General features: G+C 41.4%; 1 protein-coding gene across 8 annotated transcripts in view; it reads right to left on the reverse strand.

Annotated features, from left to right (window-relative positions):
• Positions 1 to 21,195, reverse strand: part of ACOXL (acyl-CoA oxidase like) — a 555,195-nt gene that overhangs the window by 319,094 nt on the left and 214,906 nt on the right. For all 8 annotated transcript variants that reach the window (XM_056567227.1, XM_056567224.1, XM_056567226.1 and 5 more), the window contains 3 exons: positions 9,424 to 9,522; positions 5,952 to 6,066; positions 5,510 to 5,596 (listed from right to left, as the gene is read on the reverse strand). In XM_056567227.1, coding sequence (XP_056423202.1) covers positions 5,510 to 5,596; positions 5,952 to 6,066; positions 9,424 to 9,522 — 301 coding nt within the window. The remainder of the gene's footprint in view (positions 1 to 5,509; positions 5,597 to 5,951; positions 6,067 to 9,423; positions 9,523 to 21,195) is intronic.

Below are 21,195 nucleotides of genomic sequence, written 5' to 3' on the forward strand. Positions count from 1 at the left end.
CCTGATGACGTTGCGCATGCGCAGCGAAACGCGTTGCATCTAATAAACCCAGCTTTATTTTATGCTGCACTCCTCATGGTTCCTTCATCCAGCGCCGACATCTCCTACCATCACGGTCAAATTGCCTGTCTATTCCCATAGACATGAAAGTTTAATGTGTTCTCTGGGGGTAAGCCGCAGCCACGCAGCACTGGTGGCAGTTTATCTCTCTGAAAACAATAAGGTTAGCCACTGAAAATCCTACACATTCATGCCTTCTCTCCATCGTTATAATGTTGGTGAAGAGTCCGGATTTATGATGCATGTAATGCTGCATTTCCAAGCAGTTCTAGCGCTTGACGGATTATTTCAATGTGCGGAATGAACGCACGTTTTCCGTGCAGACATTCCGCATATTTTAGGCCGTGTGAACATGGCCTTAGACTATTTATTGTGATAATAGATGCGAAGATAGATACAATTTTTTTTTATATATTTACATTTTTATAAGGAACAACTTGAATGTTGCTGTCATGGCAGGGTCAGGTGACTAGAACTAGAAATACAGAATGTATCTGTTCAGCAGTGTGGATGGGTTGTACCTTACACAAACACAGACTATACATGAAAAGAAAAATGGATGGGTTCCGAGGGAATACAAAAGATGAATAGATAGAAAGATAGATATGCTTGTAGTATTGGAATTATTGCATGTATATTGTAAGGTACAGCATTTTTCTGCATTTTGCTAGTACATCCCCAACTTGCTAGATTAGATTCTATGACTCACAGGACACGAATTATCTGATTTTTCCACTCTGAGTAGATGTTTGTTTATAACACGACAAAAATATTTTTTTCTTCTTCATTTGTTCCTGTACATTAAATAGCAGTTACAAAAATCATCGTCATTGTGTAAGAAAAGAAAAATAAAGTCACCTGCCCCCTGAATATAACATTCATCAATTGTGTAACTCTGAACCTTCGAGCACAGTGTTCCAAAAGCTTTGAAACGGACACAAATCCGGGCCGGCACCCCAGCGTTCTGAACATTTATATGTTCAAAACGCTACATTTATGTTCAAAACGCTAGGTTCAGCTGGCCATGGTCATGACGTCATGCCACACCCCCTCCATTCATGTATGGGAGGGGGCTTGACGGCTGTGGTCATGATAGACATGGCGTGATGTGATGACCACAGCCATCACGACCATGACCGCTTGACCACAGCCGTCACGGGTCTGACATCACGACCACGGCCGTCCGAACCCGGTGTTCTGAACATAAATGTTCAGAATGCCGTGGTGCTAACTCAGAGATCGCGGGGATCCTCTATCCTTTAGATAGGGGATAACATGTCTAGGGGCGGAGTACCCCTTTATCTCTAGATTGTTATGAAGAGTAAACAGATTAATTGCAAAAAAATTACATAATTCCAGCGATCTTCTTGAAAGCTCAGGAGAAAGTGTTAATAAGGGCAATGCAGCTGATATTACTCTGTACTGCTGAGTGAATTATAAGAACAGAATAGTTGCTTTAAAATGGGCCTGGTGATTGAAATCATTGTCTTGTTAACCATGGTTACCTCCAAGGAAGTACAATTGCTGTGAAGAAAGCTTCAGGGTGCCCATGAAAGTCCAGAAAGTGCTAGGATCATTTCTAAAAGGTAATTTTGCTACAGGATCAGTTTGAGGGCTCATTTAAACGGACGGATCTGCGGCATATTTTACGCTGCAGATCCGTCGACAATGGACCCTACAGTGCTGAATCCTCTGTGCCTCTTCATAGCAGCAATCCGCCACTACAAGCAGATACGCTGCGATGTGCTCAGTATAATTGAACACATCCCGACTGTTCTTGGCCTAGCTCAGGGAGCAAGGGGAGCGGCCGCTATGAGTGACAGTACACCGCGCATGCGCGTGGTGACTCTCACATCACAGTGTGTCTGCTCGTAGAGGCAGATTGCCGCTATGAGCAGGCACAGAGGAGGTAGCTCTGTAGGGTCCATGGTCGGGGGATCCGCAGCGTAAAATACGCTGCAGACCAGTTCGTGTGAATGAGCCCTAATAGTGTTTGTTCAGGGATATCAGCAGAAAGATGTCGATGCATCTGCACGCACAGTGGGGTGAAGATTTTTGGAAACTGACCTTGTGTCAAGAAGGGCAGTAAAGAAGCCACTTCTCTTCAAGAAAAATATTAAAGATAAACTAATATTCTACAGTTATTGGACAGCAGAGGACTGAGAAAGTTATTTTCTCTGAGAGAGTGCAACCTTTAGCCCCATGTTATGTCAAGATTAAAGCATCATGAGACCTAAATAAATAGCTGCGTCAGACTTTAGAGTCCTCTACAGTACACACAACTATCCAGAAAAATTTAAATAGACACAACTCAACTGGTATTCCAATGAGCAGCTCATCCTGACACAGGTAAAGGACAGTACTGAACATGTAGTTCTACAATACATTGTACAGAGGCCCTAGAAGAAGCCAATCAAGATCAATGCACATACATGAATGATACAGGTATTTTTATAGTAAAATACCCTCTCTTATTGGTCAGACTTTCTAGCTACTCACACGTATAGCAGATACAGACTGCACAAAGCATTGAATGTTGTGTGTGGTTTCAAGTTACAGTGGTCCAGAAAAGATCATTGTATGTTAAAAATATTGTATCCTGAGGCTGACCTTAAACAAGTATGCTTCTGGTACCACTGACTTCATAAAGGTTGTAGGGACAGGCCAATATCTCACTTGTAGTTTATGTTATTGAGAAATCTGTCTTTAATTTTATATATTCCTTTCCTTGTTCGCTATCGGTCATCATTACACTGCAGGACTGAAATATGTGTTGGGGTGGCGGCATGCCGGGACTTGGTATACTGTTTGACTGTTTGGTTGGTAATTGTATGTTACATGCATGATAGATATTGTATTGTTTTTAGGCAAATTTTCCAATCCTGGGTTATAGCATTTGAACTTTATGATGTCCTAGTTTGGATTGTTTATAGTTGAGCATATCTGTTTACTTGCTAACTTTGCACATATATGTGCACCCTCCGGCTTAGTATTCCTTTGTTACATATTTACCATATAGTCTATGCATTATGTACAGTCATGGCCGTAAATGTTGGAACTCCTGAAATTTTTCAAGAAAATGAAGAATTTCTCACAGAAAAGGATTGCAGTAACATGTTTTGCTATACACATGTTTTTTCCCTTTGTGTGTATTGGAACTAAACCAAAAAAAGGGAGGAAATAAAGCAAATTAGACATAACGTCACACCAAACGCCAAAAATGGTCTGGACAAAATTATTGGAACCCTTAACTTAATATTTGGTTGCACACCCTTTGGAAAAAATAACTGAAATCAGTCACTTCGTATAACCATCAATAAGCTTCTTACACCTCTCAGCCGGAATGTTGGAACACTCTTCCTTTGCAAACTGCTCCAGGTCTCTCTTATTGGAAGGGCGCCTTTTCCCAACAGCAATTTTAAGAACTCTCCACAGCTGTTCAATGGGATTTAGATCTGGATTCATTGCTGGCCACTTCATAACTCTCCAGCGCTTTGTTGCCATCCATTTCTGGGTTCTTTTTGATGTATGTTTGGGGTCATAGTCTTGCTGGAAGACACAAGATCTTGGACACAAACCCAGCTTTCTGACACTGGGCTGTACAGTGTGACCCATAATCCGTTGGTAATACTCAGATTTCATGATGCCTTGCACACATTCAAGGCACCCAGTGCCAGAGGCAGCAAAAGAACCCCAAAACATCATTGACCCTCTACCATATTTCACTGTAGGTACTGTGTTTTCTTTGTAGGCCTCATTCCGTTTTTGGTAAACAGTAGAATAATGTGCTTAACCAAAAAGCTCTATCTTGATCCCATCTGTCCACAAGATGTTTTCCCAGAAGGATTTTAGCTTACTCAAGTTCATTTTGGCAAAATGTAGTCTTGCTTTTTTTATGTATCTGTGTTAGCTGTAGGGTCCTCCTGGGTCTCCTACCATAGAGTTTAATTTCATTTAAATATCGACGGATAGTTCAAGCTGACACTGATGCTCCCTGAGCCTGCAGGACAGCTTGAATTTCTTTGGAACTTGTTTGGGGCTGCTTATCCACCATCCGGACTATCCTGCGTTGACACCTTTCATCAATTTTTCTCTTCTGTCCACGGCCAGGGAGATTAGCTACTGTGCCATGGGTTGCAAACTTCTTGATAATGTTGCGGACTGTGGACAAAGGCAAATCTAGATCTCTGGAGATGGACTCAGTTAGACAGAAAACTTCAGAAGCTAATAACTATTGGAAGGATTAAGATTTTTTAATAGAAGTAATTTACAAATCTGTTTAACTTTCCGGAGCCAGTTGATATATAAAAAAAAGATTTTGCCTGGAATACCCCTTTAACTATTGTAAACTCGACCTGTTTTGTCTGGTTGTGCGCCAAAATGTGTCGCATTGTGCCACAAATTGGGTCGCCAACAGAATTTGCGCCAAAAATTTTAAAACCTCGATAAACTCTCCATTTTACACAGAAAACCCAAAAAAGGGTTTTCTATGTAAAAGCATATTTACAAATGTTTCCACTGAAAATGTAGTGGATTTGAGCTCTGGAAAACCCCACAGCTCAGAGTAGTTGTAAAAACAAGCAAAACGTTGGGAAAAGTGCAAAACGTAGGGAAACATTAGTAAATATAATGGGAAAAAAATCAAAAATAGGCAATCAAAACCCACAATGAAAACTACACTCCACTCTTAGTAAATTAGGACCAATGTATTTGTTACATTATGAGCTCCGGCTGCACACGCTGGCCGTGAGCGCATGGTCCCGTTACTTGCTGCTGCAGGCGGAGCTGGGACTCGCATCGCATGTGAGCCCCAGTCCATCACTCACTTGGTGCTTCTCCTGCCCCTGCCGCTCTGCTCCGGCACGCGTGTCCCCGTTGCTTTAAGATTCAAAGGGCCAGTGCGCTCATTAGTGTAATTCACCTGTGCCTCATTGATAAATTCCTCCACCCTCCTCACTTCCCTGCCGGATCTTTGTTGCCTTGAGCCTGAGAGAAAGCATTCCTTTTATTGCCTTGCCGTGTATCTGATCCTTTGCTCCGTGACCTCAGCTTGCTCCTTGCCACCTGCCTACTGACCATTTGCTACGTTCCTGACTATGCTACTGTGCCACCTGCCCTGACCTTCTGCTATCCTGACTACGAGCTGTCTTATCCCTCCTGTGCCTCGCATCTCCTCAGCTGTCTGTGTGGTCGAGCCGTGCCAGGGGTATCAACCTGAGTGCCACCAGCCGCAGCAAGTCCATCCCGCTTTGCGGCGGGCTTTGGTGAAAACCAGAGGCACCTTAGACTCTATCTCTGGTACGGTCCGAGTCATCTGACACAGGTCCAGCGGATCCACATCCACAGAGGTTCCTGTCTTCTGAAACGTGAGTGTTCCATTATTAAAGAGTTTAAAGAAAACTTAAATGTTTAATAATGTCACAATCATATTTATAAAAGTAGTACCTACCTTCTTTGTACAACATGTCTATTGCTTCTACACCTGGATACATATTCCCATTTTTGTCACGGATTGGGACAATGAAACAATGCGGCCCTAGAGAAAATAAAATAATAAAGCAAAAAGGTCAATTTCAGGTCTGCTTTCACATGAACTTATTACCTATTAGACTTTATAAATCAAAGTGGTTGGTGTAATTTATGAGGCAGATCAGAACAAGCGCTCACATGCTTAGTCTGCACTGGCATATACATAACCAGGCAATGTCTTTTACCTTCAAGATAGGAAGATATGTAAAGCAAACACATAGGCTGAACTGTAATTAAGTAGCTGTCGCCTTGACTGAACTGTCTAGTCATAGGATTGAGCAATCACCTGCGCCTTACAGACGCATGAAGGCAAAGCTCTTCCCGGAACATTATATGTCTTAAGAAGAACCAGAGAAACAAACCTTGAGATTTCCCATTGATAATTAGTTGTGCAAACACAGCAGCATAGTTTCCTTTCATTGTATTGCCAATATACATCTTCTGAGCATTCTCACAAGGGGTATGGATAATAAACTCCTAAAAAAAAAACATGATGAATGACAAAAAAATGATATGAAAGAGAGTTATATAATAGAACAGTATTTCCATATTTTTTTGATGTTTATGCTGCAGCTAAACACAGACATATACATGCCATGTCATCACATTTTATAGGTGGATAGCAGTGCAAAAGCGGCAAGAACATAGAGGGAAATATATCATTGCCTTCCTAACATTTTATGGCTGTAATTTGGCGCAAAAATTCTGTGCAGTTTCAAAATAGACACTTTCTGCAATTGATTGTGAAATGCAGTGAATTATTATTGACATTGCAGTGGAAGATATTTACCATGTGTGCTTTTTTAACAAAGGCGCAAAAAAAGGGTGCAAAAAACTTTCCAATTAAAACGCAAATTCATACCACGTCACCACAGCAAGTATTGAGATGATTTTTCATTTGCACAAAATTTATCAAAATCTGTGCCTTTTTTGATAAATTTGGTGCAAGTAAGCCAAAAAAAAAAAAAAAAGGCAAGAGGAATGACTGTACATAGCCACACAAGGATAAATCTCCTCCATAGTTTGTTGCTTATTATACAGGGAGGAGAAAAAGTGCAAGAGGAATTGAGGGATTATTACACAAGGTAAACACTGTGGTAACCTGCCTATTCAGTTTAGCCAGGCAAGTTATTAACCGGCAAGTTATTCTGTGAGATGAGGGAAATTAAAGGGGTACTCCACCCCTAGACATCTTATCCCCTATCTAAAGCCGCTGGGGACCCCGGCAATATAGCATGCACCCCTAGACATCTTATCCCCTATCCCCGCCGCTGGGGACCCTCGCAATATAGCATGCGGCACCCACCGTATCTGCTTCCGGAAGTGATGGAGGTTCTGGCTCCTGACCACGGAAGATCATGACGTCACAACTCTGCCCCCCATGTGACGTCAGGCCCCACCCCCTCAATGCAAGTCTATGGGAGGGGCGTGACAGCCATTACGCCCCCTCCCATAGACATGCATTGAGGGGGTGGGGCCTGACATCACATGGGGGCGGAGTCGTGACATCACGATCTTCCGTCCCCATGGTCATGAGCCAGAACCTCCAGCGCTTCCAGAAGCAAATACGGTGGGAGCTGCATGCTATATTGCGGGAGTCCCCAGTGGCGGGCCCCCCGTGATCAGACATCTTATCCCCTATCCGTTGGATAGGGGATAAGATGTTTAGGGGTGGAGTACCCCTTTAAGTGGCTGCCAAACACCTTGCATTGGTTATGTTGTGAAAAAGGACAGGGTCTAATGTGCTGAAATCCAACCTGTTTATTCAATGTTTCCACCATATGCAACATCAGTGGACAGAGCGAGGGAATATGTAGAATAAAGGATAGAAAAGGTAATAAAAAAAATAGGAAATACCTGACAGGGTTTGTAGGAGAGAATAGAGAGTATGATGTAATACTACGAAAACGTGAAAAGATTATCTGCTGAACCAGCCGACATTACACACCGTAATAGGGCCTGCAATAAGGTCTCAAATTGCCAAACCTCTGTTCATTGCCGGATAACATTTTTGAGATTAGATTCAAAACACAGCGTTTTTCCGTAAAAATTATGAAAAATGCCATTGTCAACACATGGACCAAAACACTGCAGCCAGATGTTTACTAAAAGCCAGCAGGGAAGTATGAAACACCATACCTATGTGTTTTTGTTTGTGGCATTTGGTCACCCTTTTAGGGGTGTTTTTTGGCTAAGTTTGGCTAGCAATGGCATTTTTTTCCCTGATGTTGTGGTGCTTTTTTCCTATAGGCTTCTGTAGATTGAAAATAACGCCAGAATTAAATGCATTTTTTCCTCACATTGTTCAAAAATAAATCCCTGAATCACATGACTTGCAATGAGAAAGAAACCCAGGTGAAAAAAACAAAAAATGGGGGAAGTATTTGTGGCATTTTTCCTGGGCCAAAAAAAAAAATTTCAACAAAATTTGTGTCTGAATGAGGTCTCGGGCACGTCTAAAACCATTGTTTGTCTGCTGCACATCTCCCTTGATGCACGGCGAACAAGGGCTGCACAAACAAGCATTATCCTACTGATAAATCCTAGTTGAAAGTCCTGTCTTAAGAGACACCACAGGATGACGTACATATCGCTGTGCTGTCAGTGCCCCTCTTATCATTACTAGGGGTGACAAACTGTTTTATGCCATGGCCAGGGCCGCCTTCAGGGCAGTACTTGCTGCACTGCCATCAAGGGCCCAGACAAATTTAACATACATTGGGGCCCCTTGCTGCTTGCTATGGCCTCTATCCTTACACTGTCTGGGGTCTTAGATGTTTTGGCAGTATGGCGATCCTGACCATGGCTCTGCAGATCATCACACCAGCAGTTGGACAGTGGGTCACTTCCCAGCAAATGAAGGCAAGAGTGGCTGGCTGTCAATGGTAGGACAGGTAATGTGCACCATTGCATCAAATTTTCTTCTGCTAAGTAGAAATGGTCCGGAAACAGAAAGATGGGTGTAATGGAGGCACCACATATTTTTTGTGGTGGACAAGTAAACTGCAAGCTGTTCATGCTTGTTAACAGTTCAAACTGTCCTCTCTACTGATGGTCTGTCTGGGAGCCTGTCCGCCATATGTGCACATCCTCAAATAACCACTGCTCCCAACACCTCCCAACAGTTTGGTCAAAACAACCTAGATGGCGGGCGATTTGTTGAAATGACCATCTAGTTACGTCAGTCAAATGATGCCCAATGTTAACAAAATGTCTTGTAGTGCATCATAGAAGTTTATGTCTAGCAGTCAAGGATCGCTCAACGAGAGGGATCCTACCTAAAAGTAGCCTCTGGGAACCTTTAGCTGGAAAGCACTTTTACCCTCTCTTGTGGCAAGACCCAGTGTCTAACCAGACTGGCCAGTGTTTGGCCAGTATATGCTGGAAATAGGCATACGTGTGAAAGAACCCTTTCAAATCCTCCTTTCAAGTCCAACTTAAAACGGTCATCAAACGCAGTGTGCACCCAGTATGGGCCACTGGGTATTTAAAAATAAATAACAGACGTCTTAGCATATTGGGATTCCATCCCAGCACACTGTCTATTTCCTTCAAATTATAATGCACAGCAAGTAAAATAGTCAAACACTGAAAAACTGTAAAACACCTACATTTTGTGGTTAAAATTTAAACAAAGTAATGGGAAATCTGTTCCTTTACGTGCAATTTGCTGACTAATAATGACTTCTACATGCCAGAAACTTGCGGTACAATTAAACAGAACTTCCTTTTTTCATTTATTAGGAATAGGAAACCAAAAGTGTGTATGAAGGTTAAACTAAACATGTTCTTGTCTTCAAGACATTAAATAAACTTTAAATGGTTGCTACTTACCTGTGTCACTGGATCAAACACAGCTTCGGTCAGTATCCCTCTTACATTACTTCCATGTCCGCGTTCTGTCATTGCAAACATCCCTGTATACTCCAGATTCTATTAGGGGGAAAAAATGAAATATTGAAATATACAAATATTACATTTTCTGTCATATATATTCATATACAAGAAAGTGGCACTCCACTTTTTACCATTACAGCTGCTGTATCGGGCAAGCAGGGCCGGACCGACTTCCCCTTGTTCTTTTTTTTATGTCGGTGAGAGGTGTCCTGACTCAAGCCTGCTCCATACTCGGCGGCCCCCAGTTAATTTCAGTCGCCGGGGGCCGCCTCTAATAGCCCGGCATGCAGCAATCGCTGCGGCCAGCTATTAACCTTTTAGCCATTAACCTTAAACTTGTCTACTGAGGAAGGGGTCGGATTTAGTACCCTGAAACGAGTCTTGAGTTTTGTGCAATCTGAATACAGCACTAAAAAAGACGCACTGCTATTTGTTCATAATCTACATGCAAGCCGGCTCAAATCAACTGAAGCGATCCGCCTACCACACCTGGGTCTCCGTTCCATGTATTAGACACGCTGACTGCTGGTCTGTCTGAGCCACAAGATCCTCTTACATCTACTATGGGTCTGTATTTGGGAGTACATAAAGCCACGAGTCCCACCTGCTGGAGCCTCATGCCAGAGTTCTAATCCAGAGATAACTCGTGAGTGACTGTCCCATCCAGCACATACAGAGCCCGAGACTGCAGACATCTAGAGGACTTAAGCGCCCGCACCATCTCAACAGCCGCAGGACTTCATTTTTGGTCCGTCGCAGCACGGGACCAGCGGCCGGAGACCCGCTGAGATATTACAACACTGTAGGTGTCCTATTGTAGCCATCTGAGAGACTGTCTGATATCCATCTATATTCATTGCTCAACATCATGTGCTGAACTATTCAAATTTACTTGAGTATCTCAAAGTGCCGGAAAATCTGAATTGCCGGATTAATAGATAATACTATCATTGCAAAAGGGATTTGACCATTATTAACAGTGTTTTATTTTTACCATTAGGGCCCATGGTAAATATACAGTCAAGTAGTGCAATATTCTAACCCTTTTATTCCATTTTTACTTGTTTTTTTCCTCCTATGCACATTTTATTCATTATTGATTGTTTTATGATTGTTTGATAAATTTTTTAACCACATATACATCGGACTTTTTGGTTGTGAGCTGCACATATCACTTTTTTTTCTCAGATTTGTAAATGACTTTTATTTAAAAATCTTAATCCTTCCAGTACTTAGCTGCTGTATGCTACAGAGGAAGCTTTTCTTTTAAAATTTTCTGTCTGACCACAGTGCTCTCTGCTGACACCTCCGTTGCGCCACTATCGCCGTTCTGGTCCTCCGGTGCTTGTCTTCTTCCTGCTTCCTGGGGATGGTGAGTCATACTGTGCTTAGCGTATCGCTGGCTGCAGCGATGTTCCGCCTCGGGCGGTGATAGGCTGAGCTCACTGTCATGTAAGGAGCCTGGGCCTCGCCTTCTCCCTGCTGCCCATGCTCCCTACATGACAGAGCGCTAAGCCTATCACCGGCCGAGGCAGAACATCGCTGTGGCTGGCGATACGCTGGGCGCAGTATGACTCACCATTCCCAGGAAGCAGGAAGACCAGGACGCCGATACCGGCGCAAGGGGGGAACGTAGGAAGGTGAGTTAAAGTTTGTTTATTTAGTTTTTGCAGCCCGGGCACAGAGGTAGTGAAAATATTTTCACTACAGTTCTCCTTTAAAAAAAAAGATTGGAGGATACACTGTCAAGTGTGTGTGTGCGCGCATGAGAAGCAGCAATATTTCTGGCAATTATACACTATATAAAAACAAGTACAGTATCAGAACTTGACTGGCCTGCACAGAGGGGGACATTTATCACTGTGACTCACAACTTGCTGTAGAATGTCACTTTGCTAAGGGAAAGCAGACATGGTATGAATTTGCACTTGCGCACTTCCAACAAAAAAAAAAAAATATCTTCCACTGCAATATCAATAATAATTCACTGTATTTCAGTCAGTTTTGCAGAAAGTGTCTATTTTGAAATTGTACAAAAAAAAAAAAAGATTCCTGACCTCAATCCTAACAAACACCCTACGGTTAGTGTCGGACCTCACAAATGCTTTTCAGGATGAATGGACAAAATGTCCAAAAACATACTGCAAAACTTAGTAAAAAGCCATTGCAGAAGAGTGGAAGCTGTTAAAAGGGCAAAGGGGGACTAACTCCATAATAAAGGGTGTAAAACGGGGTACAGTCCTCAAAGCACTCTCTAATTGGATATTAAGAGGGGGAGGGGAGAGGGAGAGAAGAGAAGGGGGGGAGGAGGAAAAGGAAGAAAAGGGGAGAGAGGAAAGAGAAGATAGCGGCAACACTGAGTAAAAAATACAATTATGCTTTATTATTATTATTATACTTGGTGCAAGGTGGTGAGTAGTTTAAACTGCAGGGTCCTTCCGGTTATCACTCTCAGCCGTAATCGCAGAGTTAAAGTATTCCAGGCAAAAACTATATATCAACTGGCTCCGGGAAGTTAAACAGATTTGTAAATTACTTCTATTAAAAAATCTTAATCCTTCCAATAGTTTTTAGCTTCTGAAGTTTTCTGTCTAACTGCTCATTGATGATGTCACGTCCCGGGAGCTGTGCATGATGGGAAAATATCCCCATAGGAGCTGGACAGCTCCCGGGACGTGAGTCATCAGAGAGCAGTTAGACAGAAAACAACAACTCAACTTCAGAAGCTAATTATTATTGGAAGGATTAAGATTTTTTTCTAAGTAATTTACAAATCTGTTTAACTTGATATATATAAAAGAAGTTTTGGCCTGGAATAACCCTTTAATAGATATATGTGGCACTATAGATACATTAGCTTTAGGTAGTAAAACATGCAGTGTACAGTTCCTAAAAAGACTAGCAATATAAAATGAAATATATATATATATATATTTTTTTTTTTTTTCTCAAGATAAGACGCATAATATGATGTAAATGTATCTATAGTACTACATATATCTATTAACTCTAAGGCTGGGAGTAATAACCGCAAGGACTCTGCGGTTTAAACTACCCACCACCTTGTACCAAGTATAATAATAAAGCATATTTGTCATTTTTATCCGGAGTTGTAGCCATTTTCTTTTTCCTCGCTCACCTTTTCTTTCCCTCCGCCCCTTCTCCCCCCCCCCCCCCCCCCCAATAATATCCCATTAGAGAAGTGTTTCCCAACCAGGGTGCATCCTGATGATGCAAAACTACAACTCCCAGCATGCCAGGACAGTCTATGGTAGCCTTTGGCTGTCCAGGCATGCTGGGAGTTGTAGTTTTGAAACACCTGGAAGAACCCTGGTTGGGAAACACTGCAATAGAGGGTGCTTTGAGGACTGTACCCCCTGTTTTACACTAATTTACTATCTGCTAGGCACTTTGGGTATTCAGTGCCACTCAGTTAACCTCGGCACCCCCTATAGCCTTAGTGAGCTGCACTTCTTTCTTGTTGATTCTATAATAAAGGGGTTGTCCGCTAAAATGTATTATTTTCTTATATATTACAACGTTTCCTATATTCGCTTGCACTGCTGATTCACAGAAAGGTAAATTATCACTTGATACACATTATGATTCAGTCTTCTCAGTATGCAGTCAAAACACTGAATATTTTTTAGAAATGACTAATTTAGGCCTGTACCACATTTCAAGTCCATGAAGAGGTCTCTGACACTATACTAAAGGATTCTCATATAAATTCTGATAACCACAAATTTCCTGGTAAGGGTGCATTCACATCCCGTTTTTGCCATACTTCTCACGATTTTTAACTTTGAAATCGTACAAACCTGCACGCCAAGTCGTATCCATTGACTTCCATTCATTAATGATAGTCAACAAATGCATCAGTTTTGATCCGCATCCGATTTTGCACGATTTAAGATCGGAGGTAAAATCATGGTTGACCACGATTTTTCCTCCAGATTCAAAATCAGATCAAAATCGGGTCCGATTTTTTAAAATGATTGATTATGTAAATCGCATGGAATCGCATGGAATTCTATCAGATTAATCGCACACGATTTTTTTTGTACGCATGCGCAGTAGACTTCAAAATACATACACTTCAAATATATAAAACTTTATTGCCATTGGCATACATATTCATTTTAAAAACAGGATCAGATTTTTACTGAAATCGGATGGAATTTTCATCTGTACGATTTTTGGATACGATTTTAAAATCGGATAGCAAAGAAATTTTTACATACGATTGAATACTATTTTTTGCAATCCGATTTCACCCGAATTTACGGTCCGATAATCAGATGGTTAAACTGTGATGTTAACCTAGCCTAACAATCCACACAGAGAGTGTTGTAAATTAATATAAAATGATATTAAATTATACTTGATAAATGCAGAAAACTCCAGAGAAATGCTGTTTTCACTATTTAGGGTATCATGGTAGTGGCTATATAAAAAACTAAGACTGAGGTGGGCTACCTCCAAAACAGGATTTCAAAACCATTTTTCATCTGCATAAGACATAGAATAAGAATAATTACAAAATGACCAATGTAAGTCTTTACTCTATACACTGATGTCAAGACAAGTTAGGTTCCTGATCTACAGAAAGATGAGGAACAGTATGAACGTATGCCGAGTCATAGAACATATGCTATAGAAAACTCGGAGACATTGGAGAGATTTACTAAACTAGTGCAAGGGAAAACTGGGGCTGCTATCCACACCAACCAATCAGATTCCTCCTTTTTTTTTTTTTGCAAGGGTGAAAGATTATTTCAGTGATATGACTGGTTGCTATGGACAACTATTCCACTTTTGCCTTTGTCTTGGCATCATTGTAGCTAAATAGTAAAAAGGGTTATCCAATCTCATGAAGTATCATTGTTGGGGAACACTCTGGGACCCTCACTCATCCTCAGAATAAAGGGGAGGCCTTGCTGCTGCTATAGCTATAGAGTCCCCTTTACTGTTCTGCCCAGCATGCACATCAGCTCCCTACCAGCCCGCTGTGCAGAAAGTTGTATGGGGCTGGGGTCCATGTTTGTGTTCTTTTATGTTCACTAAAATTGGTCAGTGTCCGGTAGCTCTTCTGGGTGTCCCTCCTGCCGGTCTACGGGAGGTGTGTGTGGCCATTCAGTTCCTCACCTGCCTGCCATGCCCCGGGTTTCCCTGCTTTGGCAAGGATACCAAATCGGTTTTACTGGCTCCTTGGTGACAACCCGGCTAACGCCTAGTTTCGGTCCCTGAGTAGCTTCGAAGAAAGGAGACATTGGACCTTGAAGCTTGCAGGTTCCTCTAGTACCGGAGGCAAAGGGTTTGGTTTATTGGGGGGGACCCTCTTCTTTCGGAGAAGGGCTTGCGATGGACCGCATCCTCGTGCGCATTTTTTTGTGTGAACAAACTTTGCACTTTTTACTTGCACTTAGGTGACTTAAGACATAGTACAGCAAAAAAAACTTGACAGTCACTATCGTTTTTACAGTGACTTTCTGCAGCCATCACTAAGGGACACCTGGAAGCTTACCACATATGCATGTATTAAGGAGTAAAATGGGATTTTAAAGTGGGAAGTTCATATCCGGTAATCTTCCCCTAGTGGTGGCTGCAGGAATCCAGACATCATTTCAGGCTGTAATGTCGGTTTTGGTGTGTTTGCATTTTTTCTGTTTTTGGCCCTATTCAGACTTTGTTTTCATGCATTATCAGTTTTCTGTGCTATTTCCCCTGGAAAGGGAATAGTTAACGCTCTGGGCCAATGAGAAATCGAGTGGGGCTATTTATACCCGAGCTCTCCTGCACTCTGTGCTGGTTATTTGGTATTTGAGCATTAGTGCTACTTTGACCATGACTTTTTTAAGACTAAAGTTATTAGTCTGACTAAATTTATTAGTCTTAAATTTATTATCTGAGTTTTAACCATGGTTTAATAATCCTGTTTATGATAGCTTTTAGTCTGCTTGGTTTTATGTGCATATGTCGGTTTTTAGGATTATGTATGCCTGTTCTGCTTAGTCTGTGTTCACACTGAGCTTGCTTATTTCCCGTGCTCTGTATGTAATAATTCCTGTTTGGTATCCTGGAGTCAATTCTGACTCATCCAGTTTTCAGTCTAGTGTTCTATGTATTATATTTCTGTTTCCTATTAGGTCAGCATCCTGATCACACAGTGGAGTGTTCCCGCTGACTAGCAGTCTATTTGACTTTATTATGCTGTCTACTCCTTTTGTGGAGTGGGGTGTCCAGTTTGTTTCTGTTCTATGTCCCTAATCAGTTTAGTGTTTAGCATTCAGTTCTTCTGTTCTTCCCTTGCATCTCCTGGATTCTGCTGTATACTTGTTGCATACCTAGTCTTGTTTATTTAATCATGTCTGCCGTTTATCTGGATTCCGGGTTATGAACGGTTTGTTAGTACACTGCATCCTGCCCTGTTTGTGAGTTTATATTCTGTCTGGTAGTTTTCTCGTTCGGTTTCTGGCCTTTGACCGACTATGTATATTATTTGTTTTTACGCAGGGAGGGACCGGCTCAAAGTTGTCGATCCACCGTTTAGGACGGATGGGCAAGTAGGCAGGGAGAGTGTATGGACAGCTTAGGGCTCACTCTCCGTGTCCATCCCCGGTCATGACACAGGCTATGGCTATTGAAGACTATGTAAGTTAGTGTAACCTTTACATAGCCTTATCACAACTTTTTATACCATGTCGATTGCCCTCCCTGTAGCCTTTCCCATCCCCGTCCTGAGTTATAGCATGTTGTAGCCCCTATGATGATTTAGGTAATCAGTCAGTGGGGCAGGAACCTTGATTATAACAGGGGCTGTGTTCAGTGTGGTTATTGTGATGGGAAGCATGAATATTTCATGTTTGAGACATGTATTCAGCGCTGGCTATACTCTGTCAACATGATCTTGTGAGAGTGTGCCCAGCCCTGAATACAACCCCCTAGACATTAAATATACACGCATGCCCCAATCAACCCCCGTCACAGTCACCTCACTAAACAGAGCCAAACACAGACCATATTATAATTACAGTTCTCACCCTTTAACGGATTATCTAAATAATCAAAAGGGCTAAAAAGCACATGCACAACATGCTATTAAAGGTATGTGATAAGCTATGGAACACGATCACAGGTCCTCTTTAAAGCATACCTGTCAGATCCCACAAAAAAAATGAATGAATATGTTACTCAGTACCTAATCCTGACTAAGTACATATCATTTTTATGCCTTTATCACCTATATTGATTATAAAAAAACACCTTTTTATTAGCTCACAGTGTTAGAAATTCTCTCGGGAAGGGGCCATGCCCCTTGCTTGTGGTGGTGGGAGGTGATTGGTGTATCTGCTCATGCAGCCTTGGTCATGGTGTAATATCTTGTCCATGACTCATGGACAAGCTTTTGTTGCTGCAGGACTGGTTAGTAGGGATCGACCGATTATCGGTATGGCCGATATTATCGGCCGATAATCACTATTTTGGGCATTATCGGTATCGGCAATTATCTTGCCAATAAGCCGATAATGCCCCGCCCCCCGCACCGTCCCCACCGCACCGCGACCGCCACCCCCCCCCCCCCCGACCCGCCGCACCGCGCCGCACCCGCACCGTGATGCTGGGCGGTATACCGGTATGGATTTTTGCCCATACCGCTATACCGGTCGGGCCCCTCCCCCACCCTCCGAGTCAATAAAAAAAATTAAACTTACCCGTAATGGGGGTGGTCCGGGCCATCCATCCTTCCTTCCTTTCTGTAGTGTCCGGGGGCATTCCGGGTGAAGAGTTAACTGGTCCAGGCTGTCCTTCTTCTCCGGCGGTCATCTTCTCCACTCCGGGCAGGCTCCGGTCTAGTACACTGCATAGACGCCGCTACGCCGTGACGTCAGGTGCGTCGCTGCGCACGGGCGTCACTGCGCAGCGGCGTCTATGCAGCGTACTAGGCCGGAGCCTGCCCGGAGTGGAGAAGATGACCGCCGGAGAAGAAGGACAGCCCAGACCGCTGCACCCTCCACCCGGAACGCCCCCGGACACTACAGGAACGAAGGATGGATGGCCCGGACCACCCTGACAGGTAGGGGAGAGAAGCGGGTGGCGGCGGCGGCCTATGGCCCCGCAAAAGCCACTGCAGATCATTGATTTAAAGCGCCCGCTTTAAAATCAATGATCTGCAGCGGTGTCGCGGGGGGATAAATAGCCGATAACTTATACCGGAATATCGGTATAAGTTATCGGCTATCGGCCCTAACCTGCACCGATTATCGGTATCGGCCCTAAAAAAACGATATCGGTCGATCCCTACTGGTTAGTACCCCAGTAGGAATGGGGACCCCTAGTGGTGGGATTTTCAGGGGCTGTTTTCTTTATTAAATTTTCTAAATATTTTAAACAACCATTTTACAAAAGGTCTTAAATTTCCATCGGTAACAACATATAAAATGTTTTTGGATCTGAAAGTGCCCATTTAAGACCGAAAACCATCTCAGGCCCTTTGCATCTCTTTACATCTCAGCACGTAGATAGAGATTTAAAAAAAATCTGTCGACAAGGTGGACATTTACTTTAAGGCAACATATTACATTCTTTCTGAGCTGGTATCTGAGAACTATGATTAGGGGAATCTGCATGTAATGGGTGAAATCAACAGACAACAGCTAACCCAGATAGTCTGCCATAATTTAAACATAAGAGACACTCCAAATGTGTTTTGTCACAAGGACTTATCAAGGAATACCAGAGCACAAACAAATAGCATCTTAGTATGATGAGTAAATAGTGGTATCTGTCTTATTTTTATGTGGCCACTTTTCTACCATGAACTGGAACTAGCACCCCTTTTTTGTGACCTGTAAAAATTCTAACCAATCTGCCTTTTATCATATAACTGATAGCTGAACCCCCTCTAAATTGTTTAATAAAGCTGCATCTATATTTTACAACACTACATTTGGAGCCCAATGACTCTAAGATATGTTTGATTACTCTTAAGGATGTGCAAAGTGATGATCTAAGCTATAAAATTCACAGAGCCAGGATTAAAAGAATTTTTAGTATTTTCTTAAGCACTTTTCAAGAGTCGCTAATACGAAAATGTGCTGAGTGAGTGCTGTTTACTTTGAGTCTTGAAAACACAAATGCTATATTCTTATAACCTGCTTCAGCTGCCAAGAAGGACCTGTTTCATCAGCAATCTATAGTGTTGTAACATTGCAGATGGACACACTGACATTACCATCTTCTTCTAAAGACTGTCCTAAATCTGATAATATATCCGGATCCTATTAAATAATTAGAATTAGTAGTCATTTGGGACTGTGGGGATGCAACTATGTATTGTGGATACTTCGGGGCTAGGAAGCCATAGACATTGTGTGATAAGTAGGACTAAAAGCATATTTACAACAAATTCCCATATTATCACTGTCTAAAGTAGTAAGTCCTAGCTCTGGAGAGTACATAAACACCATCAGGGACTACAAACAGAGACATCACCACGGACAGATATATTGCTCCTACACACCCCTTGCACCAGTGCATTATATTTCTTGAACACTATTTTGGAAAGTATGGGAGAGCTTTGCCCTTCTGATGTGTTTCATTTGCAGTTGATCATTTAGACTGGGACTTGCCAGAAAGAACATTTTTATATATAAAACCTTTTTTTATATATATCAACTGGCTCCGGAAAGTTAAACAGATTTGTAAATTACTTCTATTAAAAAATCTTAATCCTTCCAATAGTTATTAGCTTTTCTGTCTAACTGCTCAATGATGATGTCACGTCCCGGGAGCTGTGCATGATGGGAGAATATGCCCATAGGAACTGCACAGCTCCCGGGACGTGAGTCATCAGAGAGCAGTTAGACAGAAAACAACAACTCAACGTCAGAAGCTAATAACTATTGGAAGGATTAAGATTTTTTTAATAGAAGTAATTAACAAATCTGTTTAACTTTCCGGAGCCAGTTGATATATAAAAAAAAGTTTTGGCCTGGAATTCCCCTTTAATAGCTACATGTAAACACAGCCTAGGGTCAAAATGAGTTAATGGGCTCAATGTAATTTGCACCTAATTTGCAGCCTTCTTCACTTCCCGCTCTGTATCACCTCTCCCCACTGTACCTCTTCCATATGCCTTTGAAATAAAAACTCAATTTCAACACCGAGTGAGTGCTCTGTTGTCTCTTTTCTTATAACTGAGAAGTACTTTTTACCTAAACCAACAAAGACTGAAGCTAATATTAACAGACTGTTTTTGGACTCATTTTGAGACCTGAAACATCCAAAAATGTAAGTTTTAAGTATCAATGGAAAAGCATGTCAGTCCACATGTAGAATAAATTGTTGTTCTTAAATATTACGGATGTACAATTACTTGCAAGGGACAAAACCAGTTTTCATTCCATAAAGTCAGTTTTTTGGCTGCTTTTTGGTCCAAAAATGGCTGGTTTGCAAATTGCATTTGCTGTATTAAAAAACGATGAAAAATGTCTTACAAAACCGGTTCAAAAAATGTTAAGGCAGAACACACAGCCGAAGTGTGAGACTAATTAGGTCGGTAAAAAGCATAAAAAAAAACAAAAAAAAAACTTTTTTGCCTATTACGGATAAAAAAAAAGGTTCAAAATTTTATGTTATGTGAACATACCCTTAGATTGGTTTCACACAAAACAGAATTATTATTTTTTTCTTTTTTTTGTGCCAAAAGCTGCAGCGTTTTTCTCACTTGTATAATTTGTGACTTTTGTGGTAGTTGTTAAAAAACACAGCTTGCTGTAGCTATGGCATGTGTTTTATCTTTTTATTATACACTATAGCGCATTTTTACTTAATTTGTGGTGTTCTCCTACCATAGACCTCCATATGTGACTAAAAAATGGAGGTGTAAACTTGTGTTGCGCTTTTTATGGTGTTTTTTATATTCTTTATGAGAAATCTTTGAATCACAATAAAAAAGAAAATCACATAACATGTAACTGGAAAAACACAACCAAAATTAATTCAATAATATACACTATTTTAGAAAAATGCTACAAAAAATACATAAAAGTGAAGCACATAAAAACTGCTGCAGATTTTTTAACCAATGTTTCACGCAAAAAAAAGGCCACAAAAAATTTGTTAACAGGCCTCATTCAGTAAGTAGGCAAAATTTTCAAAACTCCTCATATACCAGACAGGACATATATTCTTAGTCGTTCCCCCCTAGGGTCAGGAGATGAAATATAATGCTTTTGCTGTGTCTTTGTTTTTGCAGAGTGGAGATTTTAAACCATACGCAATATCTTCTTGGAAACTTCTGGCCCCAATTCAAATAAAGTGTTTAAAAAACAACACTATGAAAAACTCTTCAGTCTATAGATATATCATACATGGAGTGCCACCTAGTGGCCAACCAGTGTAAGTGACTGTAAATTATAGAAACAATAGCTATGTACAAAAGCATAATTTGTATTTGAAAGCTGTAATTTTGCAAATTTTGGTGGGCGATTTTTTTACACAGTGCGCTTTATAGCAAAAAAAAAAAAAGGACATGTTCTCTTTTTTTCTGTGACTCAATGCGATTAAAATGATACCCAATTTATAGTTTTTCTATTCTAGTACCACTTTAAAGAAAAGTATCGGTATGTCTAAAATTGTCCTCTTCTGACCCCTATAACTCTTTATTTTTCCGTATACACAGCTGTATAGGGCCAATTTTTTTGC

The sequence above is a fragment of the Hyla sarda genome, chromosome 3 (assembly GCF_029499605.1).
Source record: "Hyla sarda isolate aHylSar1 chromosome 3, aHylSar1.hap1, whole genome shotgun sequence".
Lineage (NCBI taxonomy): Eukaryota > Metazoa > Chordata > Amphibia > Anura > Hylidae > Hyla > Hyla sarda.